The 22,408-nt window shown below is 40.1% G+C and overlaps 1 protein-coding gene and 1 long non-coding RNA gene across 5 annotated transcripts in view; one reads left to right on the top strand and one right to left on the bottom strand.

Moving 5' to 3' along the window:
- LOC105706916 (uncharacterized) overlaps positions 1 to 19,719 on the top strand; it is a 40,300-nt gene extending 20,581 nt beyond the window's left edge. The window contains exons 2-4 of one of the 2 annotated variants that reach the window (XR_010338169.1): positions 14,804 to 14,967; positions 16,527 to 16,660; positions 19,087 to 19,719. This is a non-coding gene — a long non-coding RNA (uncharacterized LOC105706916). The remainder of the gene's footprint in view (positions 1 to 14,803; positions 14,968 to 16,526; positions 16,661 to 19,086) is intronic. The other variant, XR_001104954.3, reaches the window with a different exon arrangement.
- PUDP (pseudouridine 5'-phosphatase) overlaps positions 1 to 22,408 on the bottom strand; it is a 343,821-nt gene that overhangs the window by 229,864 nt on the left and 91,549 nt on the right. The window contains exon 4 of one of the 3 annotated variants that reach the window (XM_012437567.2): positions 17,765 to 19,315. The exons of the other annotated variants lie outside the window; for them this stretch is intronic. Coding sequence (XP_012292990.1) covers positions 19,139 to 19,315 — 177 coding nt within the window. The 3' untranslated portion in view covers positions 17,765 to 19,138. Of the gene's footprint in view, positions 1 to 17,764; positions 19,316 to 22,408 lie in introns of those variants that run through there. 3 annotated transcript variants of the gene reach the window in all.

Genomic DNA, 22,408 nt, shown 5'->3' with positions numbered 1-22,408 from the left:
TCATCCACACAAAGACTTGTACACAGATATTCCTTGTAGCATTATTCATGATAACTTCAAATGGAGCAGAACCCAAATGCTCATCAAAAGATAAATGGCTAAACGTTGTTACATGTTCATATAATAACATACTACTAACATAAAAAAAGGAATAACTATTGTTACATGCAACAGAAACACATATAAATCTCAGGAATAGTATGTTGTTAAATAGGCCAGATACAAAATAGAATATGTCATATGATTCCATTTATATAAAGTCTTAGAAGAGGCAACATGAAAGTCATGGTAATAGGAACAGCAGGTACCTGCAGTTTCAGGGGTTGGTGACATGAGGAAATTTTCTGGAGTGATGGAAATATTCTAGAGTGATGGAAATATTCTATATCTTTATTAGGATGATGTTTTCACAAGTGAATATATTGGTGTGAACTAATCAGAATATATAAAAAGATCCTAAAACTCAAAATAAAATTTAAAAAACCACAAAAAGTTATTGTGATGGCTAATATTGAGTGTCAACTTGATTGGACTGAAAGGATACAAGTATTGTTCCTGGGTGTGTCTTTGAGGTTATTGCCAAAGAAGATTAATATTTGAGTCAGTGAACTGGGAGAGGCAGACCCACCCTCAATTTGAGTGGGCACCATCTAAGCAGCTGCCAGCATAATAGGATAAAAGCAGGCAGGGGAATGTGAAAGGACTAGACTGGCTTGGTCTTCCAGCCTCCATCTTTCTCCCAGCTGGATGCTTCCTGCCCTCAAACATCAGACTCCAGGTTCTTCTTGGACCTTCAACCACAGACTGAAGGCTGCACAGCTGGCTTCCCTACTTTTGAGGCTTTGGTACTTGGACTGACTTCCTTGATCCTCAGCTTGCAGATGACCTATTGTGGGACCTCACCTTGTGATCATGTGAGTCAATACTCCTTAATAAACTCCCCTTTACATATACATCTATCCTGTTACTTCCATCCCTCTACATAACCCTGAGTAATACAGTTATGCATTTTTATTAAATGTAAATTATGCCTTAATTAAAAATAAATATCTTCTCAACCTCCAAAAAGAGACTTTCTGTCTGAAATTTGAGAATAAGTCTAAAGTTTTCATTTAATAATGAATTTGTAAAAGATGGGAAAATGGATTTTGGCATTAATTTGTTCAACGAATATCTATTGAGCATGTCCTATGTGTCAGGGGCTGAGTGTCGGGTACAGGTGGGTGAATGTAAAGAACATATAGTTCCTGCCTCCATAAAGCTCATGGTCTAGGGGTTGGAGAGAATTGGTACATTGGGATTTTGGAGGGGGTGCCAAAGGTGGTGATGACAAAGTTCAGGGAAGAACAATTGGAGTGGAGGGAGGTCATCAACATGGATGCTGAACCGAGCCAATGTACTGCTAAAAGTGAGGTGGAAAGTATCGTGCGAACCCCAGAGCTTGAATTGCCAATCCATATTGGGGCGTGACCAGCAGATCGATAGAGGAGAGCAAAGAGAGAGGGGGAAATGCCGATAGAGCAGAATAGCATGAGTTGTGAAAAGATGGCTTTTCAAGGTGAAAGGAAGGGAGATGGTCCTGAAGCAGCAGTCATGTCTACGACCCACCCAAGCCCTAAGCGATGACAGATATGAATAGAGTCAGAATCCTCAGAGGACAACCTAGTTTTAATTAAGGCAAGAAGCTGGGAAGTATATTTTAAGAAACATTTGAGGACATATCACAATTTGCTGGCTATGGGGTGGGGTAGGATAGGGTGGAATAGAGAGATTTGGAATAAAGGGTATGGATGGGACCAGACAAAGCAGGGCACCAGTCCTTCCTCAGACCTTTCCCTAACTTGAGAAAGCCATGTTGATTCAGCCAGTCTGGCTCAGGTATTAATGTAAATTGAAGTTGAACCATTCCAATTGATGTAAGTGGTGATACTGAGTAACACAAATGTGCTTTCTGGATTCATGCATGCACGTTTTTTACGTAAAAAGTTCAAACAGCTATGTGGAGATTTTTTTTCAACAGTGTCCTCAAGAGGTAGTCATCATGCAACTGTTTCTAGGAAAGGTATTTAAAAGAGAAGAAAAATGTCATTTCTGGCCCAGAATGTCCAGACATACATCTCTTAGAGATTTAGTTCTAATTATTCTTGCAGGGTCTCATAAGTGTTTCTCATAATTTTAATTTTTACAAAAAGCAAATCTGTCCATCCATCCATCTATATATGTATGTATGTATATATCTTCATAATCATCATAATTATCCATCTATGATCTATCTATTGTGTATCTATCTAATTATCTATGCAGAACTGCAAAATTTACAGTGCTGGCCCATACCGACCTCCACTCCTCACTTTGTCTAATCTTCAAAATCAAATTTCTGGACACAGGGCTGTGAAATGCAAAATGAAACAGCTCATGTCCAGTGGTCTGACACTCTGCTGCTCATGAAAACCTGCAACATCCAACTGAGTTTTTCATTTTTTGTATCAGCAGGTCTAGTTCTCTATCTTCATAGAAAGTTATTTTTAATTTTATTAAGGAATAAATTTTTTTCATAAAGAAATTATTAGATATCAAAATACCACAAATCTCTTTATGGATTCAACTAGATTATGTGTATGGGCAAAGTATTTTCAACGTAAGAATCATAACATTCCTGTTCCTTGAACATCATTTTTAAAGTTTGAATTAAGGGATATTAACTTCCTTAAGACAACATATACTCATAGTGGAAAACTACTCACCCTCTGTATAGAAATTGCCTAATTAATCTCATTGATTTTTATTGTATTGGAACAAAATCAACTATAAGTTTTTATAAGATATATATGGGTATACTACTAAATATTCTTAAACTGGGTATAATACTTTAATATTCTTATTTTGAGGTAATATAGGCTGCAAAAATTAGGTTTCCTGGTGTCATTACTCACTTGTGCAATAATTTTTTTGAAATGAATAAGTATGCTGTACATGCAGTTTTGCCTGATAGGAGTTTTAAAACAATGTATATTGGAATCTTGGAACTAAAAATAAGAAAATCAGTGTCCCCTTGATGTCAATTTCAGTTTCAAGTGCATTTGCTAGTTTTATTTTTATTGGTTACATGATCTCTACATTGTCATGGTTGATGGTATTTATTTTCTTCTGTGTGACCATAATTTCCACAGATTTAATCATAATGCATCCTTAAAGACTACAAGAAATATTTTAGACACAGCTCCTCTCAGTTTCTGAGGATCCAACATTTACTCATTTGTTTTCTTCATGAATATATATTTCCTGAGTTGTATGTTTGGACATAAGCTATTTGTAGCCTTTGAAGTTTATGGAAGTTTGGTTGCATTATTGGGGCACATTTTCTTTCCCTGAGGACTGTTAAGGTTTGGATATTTGACCCTTCCAAAGCTCATATTGAAATTTGGTCCCCATCATTGAAGGCTGGGCCTAATAGGTGTTTGCATCATAGGGACAGATCCCTCCCACTGAATAGATTAACGTCCTCTCCTGAGGGTGAATGAATTCTTCCTCTATTAGTTCCTGCAAGACCTGGTTGTTAAAAGAGTGAGCCACCTCCCGGATTTCTCTCTTGCTTCTTCACTCATCATGTAATCTCTGCACATGCTGGCTTCCCTTCCCCTTCTACCATGAGTGGGAGCAGGCTGTGGCCATCACCAGATGTAGATGCCCGATCTTGAACTTTCCAGCCACCAGAATCATAAATCAAATCCTTGTTTTTCCGTTACAAATTATCCAGCCTCAGGTATTCCTTTACAGCAATACAAAAGGGACAAGGACTTTTTATATTTTGCTCCACTGTCTTCTAGCATTTCATGTGTAACATAAAGAAATTTTAGCTTCCTGGATTTTTTTTTTTCTGAATATCCACAGAATTCCTTCCATAACTTCAAATACCAGCAATTTATTGGAATATTTATTTGTAACTGTTCAATATGAACACAGCCTTAGGATTCTTGGGCTATTTTTGTCTGCAGATTCAAATTTCCTTGTATTTCAGGAATTTCACCTTGAATTATATCTTTGAAAATTTTTTCCTGTTCCATTCATTTTTTTAACCCATGCAAGGCATTTAGTGTTATAGATATTTGATCTCCACCCTCCCATCCCCCTCTGTTTCTCTTTCATCTTTCACTTTTTGTTCTTTTCCATCTCACATGCTCATTTTTTCTTCTCAAAACCGTCCTTCACATTCCTTCAGTGGTGTCTAATCTCCTTCTTGCTGCTTCTATCCTGACCTTTGATTTTGGTCTCTTTCTGTGCCTCTCTCTCTGAGGCTATGCAACTCTGCCTACTCCATTTTTATTCTCATTTATTTCTAATTTGTTTCCAAGACTCTGCCTACTCCCTTTTCATTCTCATTTATTACTAATTTATTTCTGAGGCTTTACCCACTCACTTTTCATTCCTGACTAATCTAATGTATTATCAGTTCTTCCTTAAAGCCTTATATTGCTTCTTTAAATTCTCATTTCAGAGAAACAATATTTTCTTTAATTGATTCCTTAGAGATAACTTTGTTCATGGTTTTTGGCTGCGTTGTGGTATATAATCTTTACAGTTCCCATCTTCATAAATAATGTTCTGTTCTTCTTTTTTCATTTCAGTATCATCTTAAAGGCCCCTGGCTGGTTCCACCCTTTTTAAGTAGCATTGTTCCTCATCTTTTTGGACTAGGATTTTGGGCAAAGTTCTGGGGAAAGAGGAAGAGGAGTGTGCTAAATGGATGGGAAGACTGAGTTTCATTTCAGGCTGTTCTCTCTGAGATTTTCTCAGCTGGACCTGGCCTGTAGATTATGTGGTCCAGCATTGCAGAGCATCTTCCAGGCTCACAAGGAGGCTGTGCATATTACAGAACATTTTAATGTGATTATTTTACATTGAATTATCTTAACCAGGCAGCTTTGGGCAAAGATGGCCAGGTAGCTTTTATCTTATCGACTCTTCCTTCTATCCCATGCTGTGATTGAAACATGATGTAGAAGCTTCCAAAACCAGGTCATGAACCTTGATCTTAACCTTCTAAGAATGGGATCAACACATTTCCTTTCAATATGTGTCACCCATCCACTTTGGATAACTATGAGCTGGGTCCACTATGCCTGAGTCACACACAGAGAGATACCTTCTCTTGGAATTACCAAATACCTCCATCCACTTCTCATACACTTGGCTATCTTCCTGCATCTACTGTGATCCAGGGTTACAGGGGATATGTAGTTTCATCAAAGATAACATTTGTTTGTTTCTTATTCTCTTGGTTGCCTTGGATTGGTTTCATAAAGAAAATGAGACAAAAATACATTTATACTACCATTTGAAATGAAAAGATAAATTCCTTCTTTCAAATTCATTCCTTATTTTTTTCTTTCCAATGAATCTCACAGGGTGAGGGGAAGACTGAAGAGAATGCCTAATCTACTCAAATCAAAAAAGTCACAGGTATAAGGCACTGAAAATTCTACAAATACGATGATGGCACTTTTAATGCTATATAAGGCACACTATGCAAAAATGCTGTTAATGAGGATGAGGAGCTACAGGAACAAACCTGATGAGGAATTGTAATTCTATTAGAGGGATGTATATAACCATCATATTTTTTCTTTAATCCAAAACAATCAGATTACAAATATAGATAGCCACATTCAATTCTAAGTTATTTGATTGAAATGCACCAGAGGATGCAGATATATATATATATATATATATATATATATATAGATATATATATAGATAGATAGATAGATATAGATATAGATAGATAGATATAGATATACACACACACACACACACAGTTTTTTACCCTAATTTCCATTTTCTCCTTTCCCTCCCATTTTATCTGTGCTATAGAATACATTTTTCCCACTTGAGCTTAACATGCTGTTGTGCAAAAAGCCTTCTCGTGGAGTTCCCAAAATGTTGGCCCAGATGAGTGCAGCAGACATTTGGCCCAGATGAGTATAGCAGATATTTACATGAAATATTAGGGAGCATCCATCTGGGCTATGTGACTTAGGTTGGCAATACACAAAAGAGGTTCTGATTTGTTGCATAAATCACCCTCAGAGCCCCCAACGGTGAACACATAGGGGTTTTTCATTTTCACGATGCTTAATATAATCTTTTAAAATAATTAAAATTAGGTGAGGTATGTAGATTTCTGAGAGGAGATTACAGAAAGACACTAGTTTCAATACCTCTTGCTTGTAGCATTTGACTTACATAAACTAACTAAAAGGTTTAAAAAGAACGGGGATTCTTCCAACTACTATAGTGCAATGGGTAGGGAAAAAAGTTCAAAATTGATAAATAGACCAATATTATTCTCAAAACGCATACCATTGTGATTGAGAATAAATGAATACATATTACTTAGTCACTTCATGTTGCTATATACTTATATTAAAACAACAAAAAGGAAATTATAGGGAAAAAAGTCATAGATTTAAAGGATGGAAAAAAATCCTAGGTTTACTCAGAGTTCAAGATCCCATTGGGATGAATATTGTTCTTTTCTCTGATTGTTCATTTCATTCACTGACTTATGTATGCATTTATTTATTTAGAGATGGGGTCTATTTCTGTATGTATGTATGTATGTATGTATTTATAGATGGAGTCTTGCTCTGTTGACCAGGCTGGAGTATAGTGGCACAATCATAACTCACTGCAGCCTTGAACTCCTGGGCTCAAGTGATGCTCCTGCATTAGCCTCCTGAGTAGCTGGGACTACAGGTGTTCACCACCATGCCCAGCTAATTTTTTCGTTTTTTTGGATTAATGTCGTCTTTGTATGTTGCTCAGACTGGCCTTAAACTTTTCAGCTTAGCAATCTTCTGCTCTGGCCTCCCAAAATGCTAGGATTACAGATGTGTCCCTTTATAATGAAGGAAAGTTTTCCTTTGAAGATCTCATAACAGATATATATATATATATATATATATATATATATATATATTATACTTTAAGTTCTGGGGTACATGTGCAGATCATGCAGGATTGTTACATAGGCATATACATGCCATGGTGGTTTGCTGCCTCCATCCCCCCTTCACCTACATTAGGTATTTCTCCTAATGTTATCCCTCCCCAACCTCCCTACCCCTTGCTATCGCTCCCCCAGCGCCCCACCCCACCAACAGACCTCAGTGTGTGATGTTTCCCTCCCTGTGTCCATGTGTTCTCATTGTTCAACACCCACTTATGAGTGAGAACATGTGGTGTTTGGTTTTCTGTTCTTGTGTCAGTTTGCTGAGAATGATGGCTTCCAAATTCATCCATGTCCCTGCAAAGGACATGTACTCATCCTTTGTTATGGCTGCATAGTATTCCACGGTGGATGTGTGACACATTTTCTTTATCCAGTCTATCATTGATGGGCATTTGGGTTGGTTCCAAGTCTTTGCTACTGCAAACAGTACCACAATGAACATACGTGTGCATGTGTCTTTATAAGAGAATGATTTATAATCCTTCGGGTATATGCCCAGTAATGGGATTGCTAAGTCAAATGATATTTCTATTTCTAGATCCTTGAAGAATCACCACACTGTCTTCCACAATGGTTTAACTAATTTACACTCCCACCAACAGTGTAAAAGTGTTCCTATTTCTCCACATCCTCTCCAGCATCTACAACAGATATTTTTAAAAGAAAGGCAGATTTGAAGCAACCATCAACAAGGTTTATTTGAAAATTAATCTTTTACAAGTACATTATATAACAGAAATGTTACCGACTGAATTGTGCCACCCCCACCCCAAAACTCTACATTGAAATCCAAAACCCAGTACCTGGTTTGTGATTGTATTTGGAGATGGGTCATCAAGGAGGAAATTAAGGTAAAATGAGGTCACATGGGTGGGCCCCAATCCAATAGGACTAGTGTCCTTATAAGAAGAGGAGATGAGGACACAGACACACACAGAGGGACGACTCTGTGAGGATGCAGGGAGAGGACATCATCTACAAGACCAGGAGAGAGGCCTCAGGAGGCACCATCCCCGCTAACACCTTGATCTCAGACCTCCAGCCTCTAGAACTGTAAGAACAATTTCTGCTGTTTAAGCATCCTCATCTGTGGGACTTTGTTATGGCTGCCTGAGCAGCCTAATGTGAGTGCAAGGACTTTGTTAAAATAACGTCTAACAATGTTGGTTTGGAAATTACTATCCAGTGTTGAGTTCAAAACTTTATCTTTATGGGTGCTGCTGTGAGTAAGTGTTTAATTTGGGGACATAATATTGACATTCTTTGGGAGAAATGCGGACTCCAATCAGTGCAGAAAATGGCACAGATAATGTTTAAAAATGTCGTCCAGGTCATAACATGTTTGGGTTAGGAGGAGGAATAATAACCATTCCAATCCTAAAACACAAAATTTTGGTGTTCTTTCTGTGAATTCATGGCCTCTGAACTTCACAGATAAGGGACCATCACACAGACATCTGCCATTTTCATATAACCTTCTATCCAAAGGCTGAAAATTCAGTATGGAGGAACTCTCCCAGCAACCATGGTCAGCCCCTTGGGCTGCATCCCCACCCTGGGCATTGGTGTGAGGGTGGGATTCTTCATGAACTTGGGCCCCAATTCTGCTTCACCTGGAAAGTTGGCCCCTGACAATATCACCCTCATATTCAGACCCTCATGTCTGGGCAGCTGTGCCTCCCCGGAGGTGGGGGTCTGGTCTAGGAGCTGGTTCAGGACAGGATACTCCCATTCAATCTGTGTCTACCACAGAAAAGAGCCAGCCAAGTGTCTACTACTGCAGGGCCCATCACACATGGAAAAGCTGCCTCGGGGAAGTGTCCCAGGAAAGGGCAGGAGGACAAAAAAAAGTTGCAGTGATTTGCCTTCAGACACTGGACCCTCTTTCCTGGAGAGTACAGGGCATGGTTCTCTCCAAACCTGATCCTGTTGCATTTGTGATGCCCACAGCGGGAGTGCCGCTGAGTTTTCAAAGAAGACAGCAGGCCCTGAATTATGCAAATAAAATAAGTGCTGGAATTTCGTAGCATGTATGCACTGTTGTACTTTTAAGAATGGTACTGGGCTCCTCTGATATTCAAGAAAGGCCCCTGACAACTCAGATGGCAGTTTTCTAATCCTGTCTTCACATCTGCACATTTACCTCCTCAACCCAAGAACTGAATAACAGACATGAATGCTTGGGACATCATGCTGTCTACTGTCATCGCCTTCCTAAGACCCCCTCTCCTCATCTCCTGACACCCCTCTTCTTAGCTCCCTCTTTCTTTCTGGCCTGTTACACTCAACCTCTCCAGCATCCAAACAAGTAACCACTCAAACCTACTTCCTCTCCTGCTGTGCTGCTTCTTCTTCAAAAGTGCTTTGCTTCTCATACTCCCGTTCTTTCCTTGCCCTCTTCCCTGCTTCCCTCTTCAAAGCACTTCTCAGCTACAAATGAGAAGGAAGTGGTCTGATTAAACAGGCGATGAGCAGAGTCACGTTCTGAGGGGATTTGCATTTTTTAAAAGAGATTAATGAACACATCTGACAATGTCACCCTGGAATCTTATGAAGCGTGACAGGGTAGTGGGGACAAGCTCCGTTCAGGGCAGGAAGCGAGAGTTTGGATCTGAAGTACTTTTCAGGTGCTGAAGTCATAGGAGCCTGCAGTTGCTTCCTGGGTGGACGCGTAAACAAACATCTCTTCTGCTGAGTGGGGTCTGAGGAGATAGAGGGAATGGTGACCCAGGAGCTCTGTAGTTATCTGGCTGTGTTAGACTTGCAAGATTAGACAAATTTAAGTGAAAAAAAGATGCTTTTTGTCCACCTGGCTGGCCTCTCAGCCTGCTCTCCTCTTCTTATTCCCTTGAAGCCCTCATTTTTTGAAAGAGAAATTTAAACTCTGTCCATCTCATCCCCTGTGGAAGAAAGTTAGTTAAGATTCTTTTCTGAGCTCTTTCATCATCTGGAATTTAAAAACTTCCCCTCCTCTGTCAACTCTCTTTGAATCCCTCACTTCACACCAAACTTCAACAGAGACAAATACTTTTGCATGGCTCCCTCCAGGCTCCGTTTTGCCCTAGAGTGACAGCCCCATGTCTTGGCTATCCTGATTGGAAAATCTTCTCCAGCTTTCTTCATTCATGGTCTCCGCTTCTTCAGTGCAACTTTCTCCACTTTGTCTCTGATTTCTAATGGTCCCTGCATTAATCTGTTCAAGCCACAGGTGACCCTCATATCATCTCAGTTTCTACTTCCCAGTCTCTGTCCCTCGTTTTTTTTTTTTTTTTTTTCTTAAAAGATCCTCCAGCCTCATCTTTCTGAGTAGCTGGTAGGGGTTTGAGCCCCTCTGACTAGTCTCCAGTCCTTTTCTTTTCTTTCTTGACCTATACAACATTTGGTGGTTGACATCCATATTTATGTAATTGTCTTCTCTGGCTTCTTGGGGCCACCATGCATTCTCTTCTCCCTCTTTTCATTTAATATCTTTTCATCGCCGGGCGCGGTGGCTCACGCCTGTAATCCCAATGCTTTGGGAGGCCAAGGCGGGTGGATCACAAGGTCAAGAGATGGAGACCATCCTGGTCAACATGGTGAAACCCTGTCTCTACTAAAAAAAATACTAAAAAAAATACAAAAAAAAAAAATAATATCTTTTCATCTAGTAAGACCCATCTTCTCCTAAAGATGTATATTTTCCTCAATGCAAGGATTGGCTTTTCTTCACAAACTGAGTTTCCAATGACAACATAATCTGAAATGCAATATAAATCATGGAGGGATGTGAGCTCATCTTCTACTTCCTGTGTCCTCTGCTGGTTCTTCTCAGCAACATCATGTATTGCTAAGTAAGTGAACAATGTTAAGTTAGAAAATGGACTGAGTGCATCAATTCATTTGGCATGCTCTAAAGTCCTCATCTGAGATCTTTTATCTATTCTCCAAATTACATCACTTGTTAGAAATACAGGAAGATCCTTTTCACATGAGCTAGTTAGGGTGAACATAGGTGAGTGTTGGTAAGAAGTACCAGAAACACTGGAATTTGTAAGATTTCATTGAAGAACCAACTTCTTTCCACCCAACCCTTCACATTGTTCTCTTTTGGTGGTTTCTTGTTGTTTCCTCCCTTTATTATCAATAGAGCTGCTGTGAACACACAGGTACAAGTTTCTGGGTGAACGAACATATGTTTTCATTTTTGGGGGTGTAGACATCAAAGAGTAGAATTGCTGGGTTGTATGATGAATCTGTGTTCTACCCTTTCAGAAACTAGCCAAGCAGACTTCTACTGCCTCCTGATTTCACCTTCCACACCATTTCTGTAGTGAGGCCCACTCCTTGGCATTACAAGACCTGAATTAAGTTAGATGCCCAGAGCCATTCTGTCATTGACTATTCTTTTTCTTGGTAGCCTGTGTGATAATTGGCAATCAGACCTTTATGTGTGCAATGGCTTCATATGTTTCCCCAACTACAAGTTCCATGGGGGCGAGGCTATGTCTATCTCCTTGACCTCTGTATCTGTGATGCCTGGCAGAGGCCTGTGAACACAGGTCACCCTCCATAAACACTGGGAGACAAACAAGGGACTCAGTACACTTAGTTTTTCTATTCCCCGCCCCCACCAGAACTCTTAGAATATAATTTGAGCTATTCCTTTGAGCAAGTTTTGGGGCAGCAGATCATTCATAGATGACACGAGGGGGTGCACACCATGTGGGTTTGCAGGAAAATGCAAACTCCACATTGAAATTTTATCCCCAAAGTTGGAGGTGGGGGTTTACAGGGGGTGTTTGGGTCATGGGAGCAGATCCCTCATGAATGGCTTGGTGCTGCCCTCATGGTAATGAGTGTATTCTCACTCTATTTATTCCTATGAGAGCTGATTGTTAGAAAGAGTCTGGCACCTTCCACTCCTCTCTCTCTTGCTTCCTCTCTCACCATGTGATCTGTGCACACAGTAGCTTCCCTTCCCCTTCCACCATGAGTGGAAGCTCCCTGAGGCCTCACAGGAAGCAGTTGCTGGTGCTGGGCTTCTTGTACAGCCTGTATAACTGTGAGCCAAATGAACCTCTTTTCTTTATAAATTATGCAGCCTTACTCAGGTATCCCTTTATAGCAATGTAAAACTGACTAAGACAGGGTATTAGGAGACCTAGCTTAGCCTGTCTCTGACATCTTCATCAGGACTCTGGGAACAATTTTGCGCACAGGTCCAAGGCTGATTTTTGTCACAATGAAGTTCAGGTAGTAAGAGTTCTCACTGGTGGCTGTTGAGGGTGGTGGTGGTGGGGATGGGTCATATGGAGAATTAGCAGTGGGAGACTAGAAATTAAGATGGAGAAAGGGAAGAATTAAAACTCAAAAACAGTGTGATGGAGGGAGGTAATCGATATAACACCTCAGATCTTTATCCTTGAGAGGCCTTAAAAAAATCTACTTAATAATAATCAGATGCTATTCTTTAAGAACTTTGAGACTACACATGTGATGACTTTTAGGAACCTGCACTGAGGCTGAAAATGCATGCAAATCTAGCTGACTCAGATCCAGTCTTAACTGGCTCCTAACTTGCTTCATAAACACAACTGTGCGTTAGCAAGGAAATGAGCAAGAATAACAGCACATCACATAAACCCGATAAGTATTTGCAAAACAGCAGTACTCGAAAATGACATTTTGCAGTGTTTTCCAGAGGCAGGTTCAGAAAACAGAAGCCCGAAATAATGAGGGAGCCTTCTTACGGCTAGATGAGCAGAAGCATACCAAGGGCTTAGTATTTCCCCAATTAGTAGGCACCTCAAAGGAAAATATTCTTCTTGATGAAACAGATACTGCAGCTGAAGCAGGAACGTGTTTGGTGTGCTGCCTTAAATAGCATGGGTAGATGTTCAAACATGTAGGGACTCGCTAGCTCCAAGATGGACCCATAGGAATCTGGTCTACACCAGGAAAGTGACAATGAAACCCCAAACACCTTTTGTCATCTAATTACCAAGAAAATTATTTCTTTTCCAATGGTTGAAGACAATAACGTTGAGAATGATGTTTTCTGGAGTGTGAAGTGGATATGCTTTATAACTTTAATCCACAGCTTCATCACCTCATAAGTGAATAATTGAATTGTGCCTCAGTTTCTTCAGACTTGGGGATATTAAGAATGCCCTCAGTCACCACCAAGTGGGTACCCACACAAGAAAAGAGCAGAGCAAAAGCCCAGGGGTGCACGTTCTTAAAGTGCCTAGCATGAGATTAGAAAGACAAGTGGTAGATGACCTACTTGTGCAGAAATTTAGTTATTTTGTGATTTTCAAGTGATCATCAGCATATGTGAATACCTTATACTAACTTAAAGTGCTTCCTGTCAGTTTTCCCTATTTCAGCAAACTGTCTTGTCTCTGCCTTTCTTTGCTAGGTAAGCACTTTTCTTTTGGTTGGCAGGCTTAGCAGCTCTTGGTTTTGACTTCATGGGAGACAAAGAGCATGCACCCCTGAGTTGTGGCAAAGGAATGGTACCTTTCCGGGTGTTCTGTCCTGGGCCTCTGGCAGATCCCCTGTGGCTTCACTCTGTGTCCCCACCCAAATCTCATCTCAAATTGTAATCACATGTCAAGGGAGGGACCTGGTGGGAGGTGATAGGATCATGGTGGCAGTTTCCCCCATGCTGTTCTCATGATAGTGAGGGAGTTTTCACGAGAGCCAATGGTTTTAAGTGTGGCATTTCACTCTTTCACTCTCTCTCCTGCTGCTTGTGAAGAAGGTACTTGCTTCCCCTTTACCTTCTGCCATGATGGTAAGTTTCCTGAGGCTTCCTCAGCCCTGCAAAGCTGTGAGTCAATTAAACTTCTTTCCTTTATAAATTACCCAGTCTCAGGAAGTTTCTTTATAGCAGTGTGAAAATGGACTAATACACCCTGGCTTTTGGTTCTCTGTGTTCCCTGGATTTCTGCCTACTAACGTACTTGATTCCTGGCAGCGAGGGGTTGATCTCTGCCTGGCTGGTAACTGCATGCCTGGCTTCTGGTCTAGCTTGCAATCTAACTCGTTCCAGGTGCATATGCTCAGATTCAAGCTCCCCATTCCCCTTGTCCTCTCGAATGGTGGCATATCCCATGCCTGGGCATGACCTCCTGCTTATATGGACTTCTTGGAGTTTACCTTTTTTCTGTTTGGTTGTGTGAAAGTGACCCTAAGCAATGAGCCTGGGCATATTCGAAGAGATAATGAGTGAGAGCTTTGGCCACACATGAAACAAAGCAGAGATACAGGGAGATCTAAAAAAGTCCAAACAAGATCAGCACAAAGTAAGCCACACATCAGCAGACCAAAGATCAAGAGCAAAACCTGAACAGTAGCTAGAGAAAAAGACTGCCCTAAAGGTGTGACTGCAGGACCGAGAGCTATTTTTTCAATGGAAAACAGGAGTCAGATAACAAGGAAACTACACATTTAAAAGATGCAAAAATACTGCTCTTAAACTGGAATTGAATATGCAGTGAAAACATCCTTGGAAAAAAACAAATACAGACAGTGTCAAACAACTGACATGATTTGCCATCATCAGATCCATATGTGTAAACACTAAATGATGTTATTCATTGACTGGAGTTTCTAGAAGAATGATAATTAAAATTGATAGTGAAAATCCTTTTCTGTTTGTATTACTAACTCAATTTGTGCCCCCTTGCTCCAATTCCTACAGTGAAGCTCATTCACCACCCTAATGTGTCTGTACTTGGGAGCTAGCACCTGTAAGGAGGTAATTAAGGTTAAACAAGGTCATTAAGGTAGGCTCTGATTCAATAGGACTGAAGACCTTCTAACACGAGGAGATGAGGACACAGACACATACACAGAAGGATGACCATGTGAAGACAAAGGAGAAGACGGTGTCTACAAGCCAAGGAGAGAGGGCCAAGGACGAACCAGCACTGCCCACACCTTGATCTCAGACTTCCAGCCTCCAGAGTGTGAGAGAATAAATATCTGTTGTTTAAGCACTCCAGCCTGAGGTATTTTGTTATGGCAACTGGAAAAGATTGAGACAGTTCGTTTTGGACTTTTAAATGGAATGACTATTTTACTACCATGTACAGTATTAACTGTTGGTTTACAAAGAGATAGGTATTCTTTTTATTAGTTAAATATCTATTTATTTTTAGTTTATTTTGACCTTCAATATGGGATGTATGCCAATTCTTTCCTAAAGTGAATTTTGAAAATATATCATTTTAAGTGACTTTGTCTAATATATGAATTCACCATTCCTTTGACAATGTTTTAAAATATGAGTGATTAGGCCGGGCGCGGTGGCTCAAGCCTGTAATCCCAGCACTTTGGGAGGCCGAGGCGGGTGGATCACGAGGTCAAGAGATCGAGACCATCCTGGTCAACATGGTGAAACCCCGTCTCTACTAATACAAAAAATTAGCTGGGCACGGTGGCGCGTGCCTGTAATCCCAGCTACTCAGGAGGCTGAGGCAGGAGAATTGCCTGAACCCAGGAGGCGGAGATTGCGGTTGAGCCGAGATCGCGCCATTGCGCTCCAGCCTGGGTATCAAGAGCGAAACTCCGTCTCAAAAAAAAAATAAAATAAAATAAAATAAAATAAAATATGAGTGAATGAATATGACTTCATGCTTCCCAAGGCTTCATCTTCGCTCAGAGATTAGAGAGTATTAACATTCTTAGTTTTTGAAATACATTTTATCCCCTAGAGAAATAATTATTAACATTTTGGTAAATATTTGAAATATTTTAATGAAAAAAATTCAGTTGTTGAAATTCATGTAGGACTTGAAAGTTATGGGCATTTTGCAATAAAGAAAATCCAATGCTTTAGTACTAGGGTCATAGTTTTACAGTTTCAAAATGACTCTGTGAGAAGCCCCTGCAATACTGTTGGGAACCAAGAAAGAGAGGCAATGACTTAATCCTTCACAAACAACTTTGGTCAAAAGATGTACAGAAAAAAATGTAGTTAATTTTAGGAGCAATCAAATCGGAACAGGCAACACAATGATCTCACTGCGGATTTCAACACTTCTCTCTTTCCCTTGTGTTTTCCATGGTGCTGGAAAAAGATCTCAAAACCAACCCAAACATTTTGTGACTAAAGTTTAACAGATAAATACCCTAAGATAAGTTCTTACTCAGCTTTGTATGTGTACAATGACTGTCATATAAGTAAAGAGTATATGTTGGAATAATTCAATCACGGTAACAGTTTTTCTGATGAAAACAGTTACAATCCATGGAAATATTGTGTGGCTAATGAAAGAAAAAAAATAACAGTGCTTATGTGTACAAGACATGATCTATTCAAGAGACTCACAAAGAACCAGAATATTTTGAGTCATCCCAAAGATCTGCTTTCAGAGATAATGTGCACTCCTCAGTCAACAAATATCCTCACCAATGTCTTCGTAAAGCAAATCTCTCCAACCAATAACTACCAGAAAATACTACAGACTTTGAAATGATACTGCTAATATCCTTTGCTCTTTAACACTTCATTTTCTCTTTTTAGAATATGATAGTTCTAGAGATCGCCTGTGACACAGAGAGCCTCATGTGAGACCAAGGAGCTTTAGCCGACTGCTTGTGGAGCACAAGAGTACATTGTAGACCACAGAACAATGTTCTGCAGAGGCATGATTACAGGTAGGTGAAAACTCACGATTTTTCATTATAAAGCTCGTTATAATGTGCAGATTTGTTTTTTAAAATTTCGAAACACCATATAAAAGGTGCCAAACATAGCATAACTGCCAAATGTGTTCAAAGAAATATGAACTGCAGTGACTAGACACTGACTACTATTTCACAGTAGAAGTCACTCCTATTCCTTAGAATGCTGATTCTTTCAAGTGTAAGACAGATGTCTTCCAGATTTTTTTTTATATAAATCACCAAACTCCATATGAGGATTTATGAGGTGGAAAAAAAGTCTAATAAGCAGTAATTAGTAAGTTCTTAAGTGTTGTATATGTTTCATTTAAGTGAAATTAAGATGACATTGATAGTGCCATCTCTTGCATTATGTCAGCAGTGTAATAGATCCTTCCTAAGGGTGTACAATGTATAAGCAAACATTAGCTGCTAGTTACGCCACACCTGTATACATTCTACTAATCATTGTGTGTCCCTAATATGACATACTTTCAATGAGCTATGAAAGTATAACAATTACTCTTTAAACTTCCTTGGCACGTATCACTCTGGTGTAAATTTTTATTACCATACCTCTGTGAAATCCGTAAGTTATTCAATGGAGTAACATCACTAAAATGTACTGAAGCAATTTGGTTGATGTAGTAGAATAAAAAAGAACGTATGTGCTTTGGCAAAGCATCAGTCTGTGTCCTTTGCGTAAAAATGATAAGAATCTGGGCGCAGCTTTGGTTAAAAAACAATAACAGACATGAGATCAAATTTACCCTGTGGGAAACTCACCCAGATGTAGATGAACATCACTTAGATATGCATTACGCCTATTTGTCTTATTCCTGCAAAATGGCTTAGTGATTAGAAAACATCAACATAAATACTTTGGAAGGAGAAGATACTAAATCAAAGAAGTGAGTCTTTCACTGAAAGCCTCTATTCACTGCTGCAAGGGCACTATGGCTCACTTAAAATATATAAATATCCGTTTACAGTTGGAGTACTAATTGGGATTTAAAAAAAATTTAGTCACATATATATTTTACATTTCTTGGAAGACTTTTTTTTTTAAGGTAAAAACACGACTCCCATACAAATATCAACATGTGTTAAAAGATTTTATTAAACTAATTCAATTTGTTAGGGAAACAGTAAGACAATACAACTGGTTAAGAGGAGCATTCAAAGTGCACATGTATACAGGCCATTGGGAATGAGGAAATAAATTTGCTAAATTGAGGCAACAGCCAGGCCCTGTCATCCACAGACAATCACTCCACCACACACATACATGCCTTCCTATGGTTTGTCTACAACTTCCAGAATTGAAGAGCATCTCAAGGACATCAAAGGGCAGAGGCCACTGGGAAGGGCTGAGCCACAACAGAGCAGCACTCTTTCACTCCCGATTTCCATGGCTACCATCATTTTTCTCTGGCAAATCAGACAAATTTTAAAGACTGTGTAAATCTATAAAAGCAATTAATCACAGAAGTTCAATGTCTGATAAATTATTCCAAAGTGTTCCCAGGCACTCAGACTCATCAAGTATACTTTCTGAAATCAACTTCTATTTCTATCCAAAAAGTGTAGGTCATCAGTGTTCTTTAAGGAGGCAAATGTTTGCTCTGAGGTAGAAAGCATTCTCCAATGTAGATAAGGATGTAGATACCAGGTAAAAGCTACAGTTGTGTTCATACTAACAATAAACTATGGATGATGTGGCTCAGAGTCAGTCAATGAGGAAAGATCCAGAGACATTCTGAGGTCACAAAAAGAATTTAAATGTTAGCTAACAAGGAGAAGTACTTCTTAGTGCTCATCAAAAACAGGGCTTTCCCACTCAGACTGGAAGCTAGGCAGAACTACCATCTCGCTTTATCAGTTGTCACTGTATGTTGACATCAACACTGAGGAGAGTGATGCAGATGACAGATATATGTACATACATATAAATATATAAAGCATAAACTTATATGCATACACAGTTTACATTTCCCAGTGTTCAGAAAAACTAGAATAAAAGAGAAATGATGTTCCATTTTTGTCTTGGAAAAGTATATATTTCACATATACATGCATGCATATATCTACATAAATACACATGTAATTTCCTACATGCATATTAACTTACTGATACACATGTGCATATATACAGGTGCATGTGTATATGTATACATGTACATTCACTTTATCACATAGTCCATCAGCCTGATTTTTGAGATGGTAATTCAAGTTTCATCTTTGTTCTGGGCTTCGTTTCTGTCTCTACCGTGTTTCTCTCAACTAACAAGTCACGTTTTATCAACATGCTAGATAGAGTAGGGCAAGCCAATGCAGGATGGAAACACCAATCTCAGGAGGCTAAAATCACTGTGCAGGTTGTGGTTTGAGAGTTGCTGATTTCCTTTTCCTTTCCCCAGCAGTGTGGACCATGAGAGTGGGCTGGGGGGTGGCATAGCGAGGCCCTCTCTTTCAGTCATAGAAAGGCAAACCAAACAGCTCGGGCTGGAAGTCCTGCAGGGAATTCAGCACCACAGTGGCCTTTGTCGTCAGGTCTCGGCTCAAGTTTTCATCTGGAACCATGACCACCTGCATCCCAGCTGCCAGGGCCGCCTCCACCCCATTGGGAGCATCTTCAAAGACAAGGCACTGCAGGAAGAAAAAGAAAGTCGAGATGGCCTTCCATGGAACCAGACATGTGGATGAAGTGTTTATTATTGTCATCACCATTGGCTTTGCAACTGTGCAGAATGAGACAGAATTACGGTGGGGATTCCCCAGAGTACAGACTGTGGTGAGGATAGCATGCTGTTTCTTACTGGCTCCGGGGGGCTCCCCACCACGGCTCCTTTAAAGGGGACAGGTTTCCATCGCAGCCAAAGCATTGTTGAAGTGGAACACAGCTGTGTGGCAAGGCAAGATTCTCAGCTTAAAACTTTATTTTATTGGGATCATAACAATATGTTCAATCAATAATTGAACATTCAGAGTGTGAGAGGCAACTGCAAAACTAAAAATCATGCTCTTAAAATATAAAACCACTTCAGAGCTGCTCCTGTTTTATGTACTGTAGTTTGAAAATTAAATGGTTAGTCTTTTAAGTTAAAAATTCAGTTCCTGTGTGTGCTGGTGTGACGTGACAAAGATCTCCTGAGCACAAAGATGTAGTGTGCATGCATTCTCTCTTTTGGATGATAGTGAAAATCCACTTTATTACTGGATTACGGACACAGCAGCATCCAAAACCTGTGGTCTCTTCATTCAGACACCCACATTTAAAATGGGGTGTTTCCAACTGGCAATTTCAAAGATACGGAATCAAAGTGCCCATCCACCAATGAGTGGATAAAGAAAATGTGGTATATATACACCATGGAATACTACTCAGACATAAAGTGGAATGAAATAATGTCTTTTGCAGCAACTTGGATGGAGCTGGAGGCCATTATTATAAATAACTCAGAAATGGAAATCCAAATATGGTATGGTCTCACTTAAAAGTGGAAGCTAGGTTATGAGGATGGGAAGGCATAAGAATTATATACAATGGACTTTGGGGACTAGCAGGGTGAGGAAGAAAAGACTATATACTGGGTACAGTATACACTGTTTAGGTGACGAGTGCACTAAAATCTCAGAAATCACCACTAAAGAACTTATCCATGTAATCAAAAGCCACTTGTACCCTATAGACTATTAACATTAAAATAAAATAATTTAATAAATTATTTATTTATTAATAAATTTTAAAAAGTACTGAAAGAAAAACCAATAAATAAAATAAGATAGGGTGTTTGCACACTGCATTTATCAGTGAGCTCCTAACGGTGCCACCACATTGACAATGTTACAGTAAGTTTCGCAGAGGGCTCCCTCCAAAGGAGACACCCTGGTGCCTGCTCCATGGTATAAACAAGCGTAATCCACAAGTGCTATCTTCATATTACCATCCCTCTCAGGAATACACACACCTAGGAAGCTTCTTTCCTACATTCCTGGAATGGCACACACTTCATGTAAAAACAGATTTATTGATGCTTCTTAACTGAGACTCTGCAGGGGCCCAGACATCTGTAAGGGGAAGAAAGTTCCTCGCCATGGCAGCCTATGCTGAGGAGTCTCCCCTGCTCTTCTCCACATGTGGCCTAGAACTCCAGGAGCTGTGGAGATGGGGCCTTTCAGCTCTCCACTCATCTCTTCTTTGTTCTTTTTGTCTCTTTGCTTTTTTTTGTTTTGTTTTGTTTTGTTTTTTTGTGAGACAGTCTTGCTCTCTTGCCCAGGCTGAAGTACAGTGGTGTGATCTTGGCTCACTGCAGCTTCTGCCTCCCAGTCTCAAGAAATTCTCATGCCTCAGCCTCCCAAGTAGCTGGGACTACAGGCATGCACTATCATGCCCAGCTAATTTTTTTTGGTATTTTTAGCATAGGGAGGGCTTCGCCATGTTGGCCAGGCTGGTCTCCAACTCCTGGACTCAAGTCATCTGCCTGTCTCAGCCTCCCAAAGTGCTGGGATTACAGGCATGTGCTACAACTCCCAGCCCCCTTTGCCTTTCATTATGAAAATATCCTCTTCAGCTTATCACTAGGTATACAGCAGCGACCCAATGCACTGGTGTCCTGGAAAGGGCTCATGGAAGCCTGCTGCCAGGTCTGAAAGAGAAGTACTGCATTCTTTGATGTTTTCACTGTTAAACACTCAAACACTCACACAGTCTTAACTACCAGTGGTCTGTGCTATAGCCAGCACAATGACTTGTTTTCTTTTCCCTCCCTCCCTTATTCTTTCCATTACCTCATTCTTTCCTTCTATCTGGGGCAAAAATATCTCATTAGCCAACTTACCACACACGGCCAATCCCTGGATTAACTGAGTTAACCCATGTCACAATGGAATGTGAGTGCTATGTAATATGGTTTTGCTGTGTCCCTACCCAAATCTCATCTTGAATTGTAGCTCCCATAATCCCCACGTGTTGTGGGAGAGACCCGATAGGAGATAATTGGCTCATGGGGACATTTGCCCCATACTGTTTTCATGGTAGTTAGTAAGTCTCACAAGATCTGACAGTTTTATAAGGGGAAACTCCTTTTGCTTGGCTCTCATTTTGTATCTTTCCTGCTGCCATGTCAGACATGGCTTTTGCCTTGCACCATGATTGTGAGGCCTGGAACTGTGAGTCCATTAAACCTCTTTTTCTTTGTAATTTACGCAGTCTTGGGTATGTCTTTATCAGCAGTGTGAAAACGGACTAATACAGGGGGTCTGCAGTGGAAGAAAATGCAGGCACCATGGTGTCCCTTCACATCTGAGAAATCTGCCCAAAGGCAGTCCCCGTTTAAAGGCAACTAAGTGAGGGCTGTGAGTGAGGAGGAAAACTTGCAAGTGGCTCCAGCACTGACACAGCGGGAGCAGCCGACACCAGCTCTTGAAGACCTTTACTGTTTCTCATGGTCTTCAAATTTAGCTGGTTTTTCTGTGTTCAATTCATCTGTCCCCACCTGTCTTTAAGAATTAATAATCCAAATATGGCACTGACATCGAAATATTACATGCAATATATAAGATGAATGTCATACCTAAAGAGGGGCCCAAATAAGTATAAACAGTGGTAAAAAGTCAAGGTCAGTAACTGGTTGCTATTATGATTAATTATAAGAAGGTGACATAGGCCAGGTGGGCAGATCACTTGAGGTCAGGAGTTCCAGACCAGCCTGGCCAACATGGTAAAATCCCATCTATACC

The sequence above is a fragment of the Aotus nancymaae genome, unplaced genomic scaffold, assembly GCF_030222135.1.
Source record: "Aotus nancymaae isolate 86718 unplaced genomic scaffold, 86718_ANA_hifiasm-v0.15.2.pri h1tg000058l, whole genome shotgun sequence".
Lineage (NCBI taxonomy): Eukaryota > Metazoa > Chordata > Mammalia > Primates > Aotidae > Aotus > Aotus nancymaae.
The sequence above is the reverse complement of the archived record's forward strand: the minus strand, read 5'-3'. Positions and strand labels throughout refer to the sequence as shown.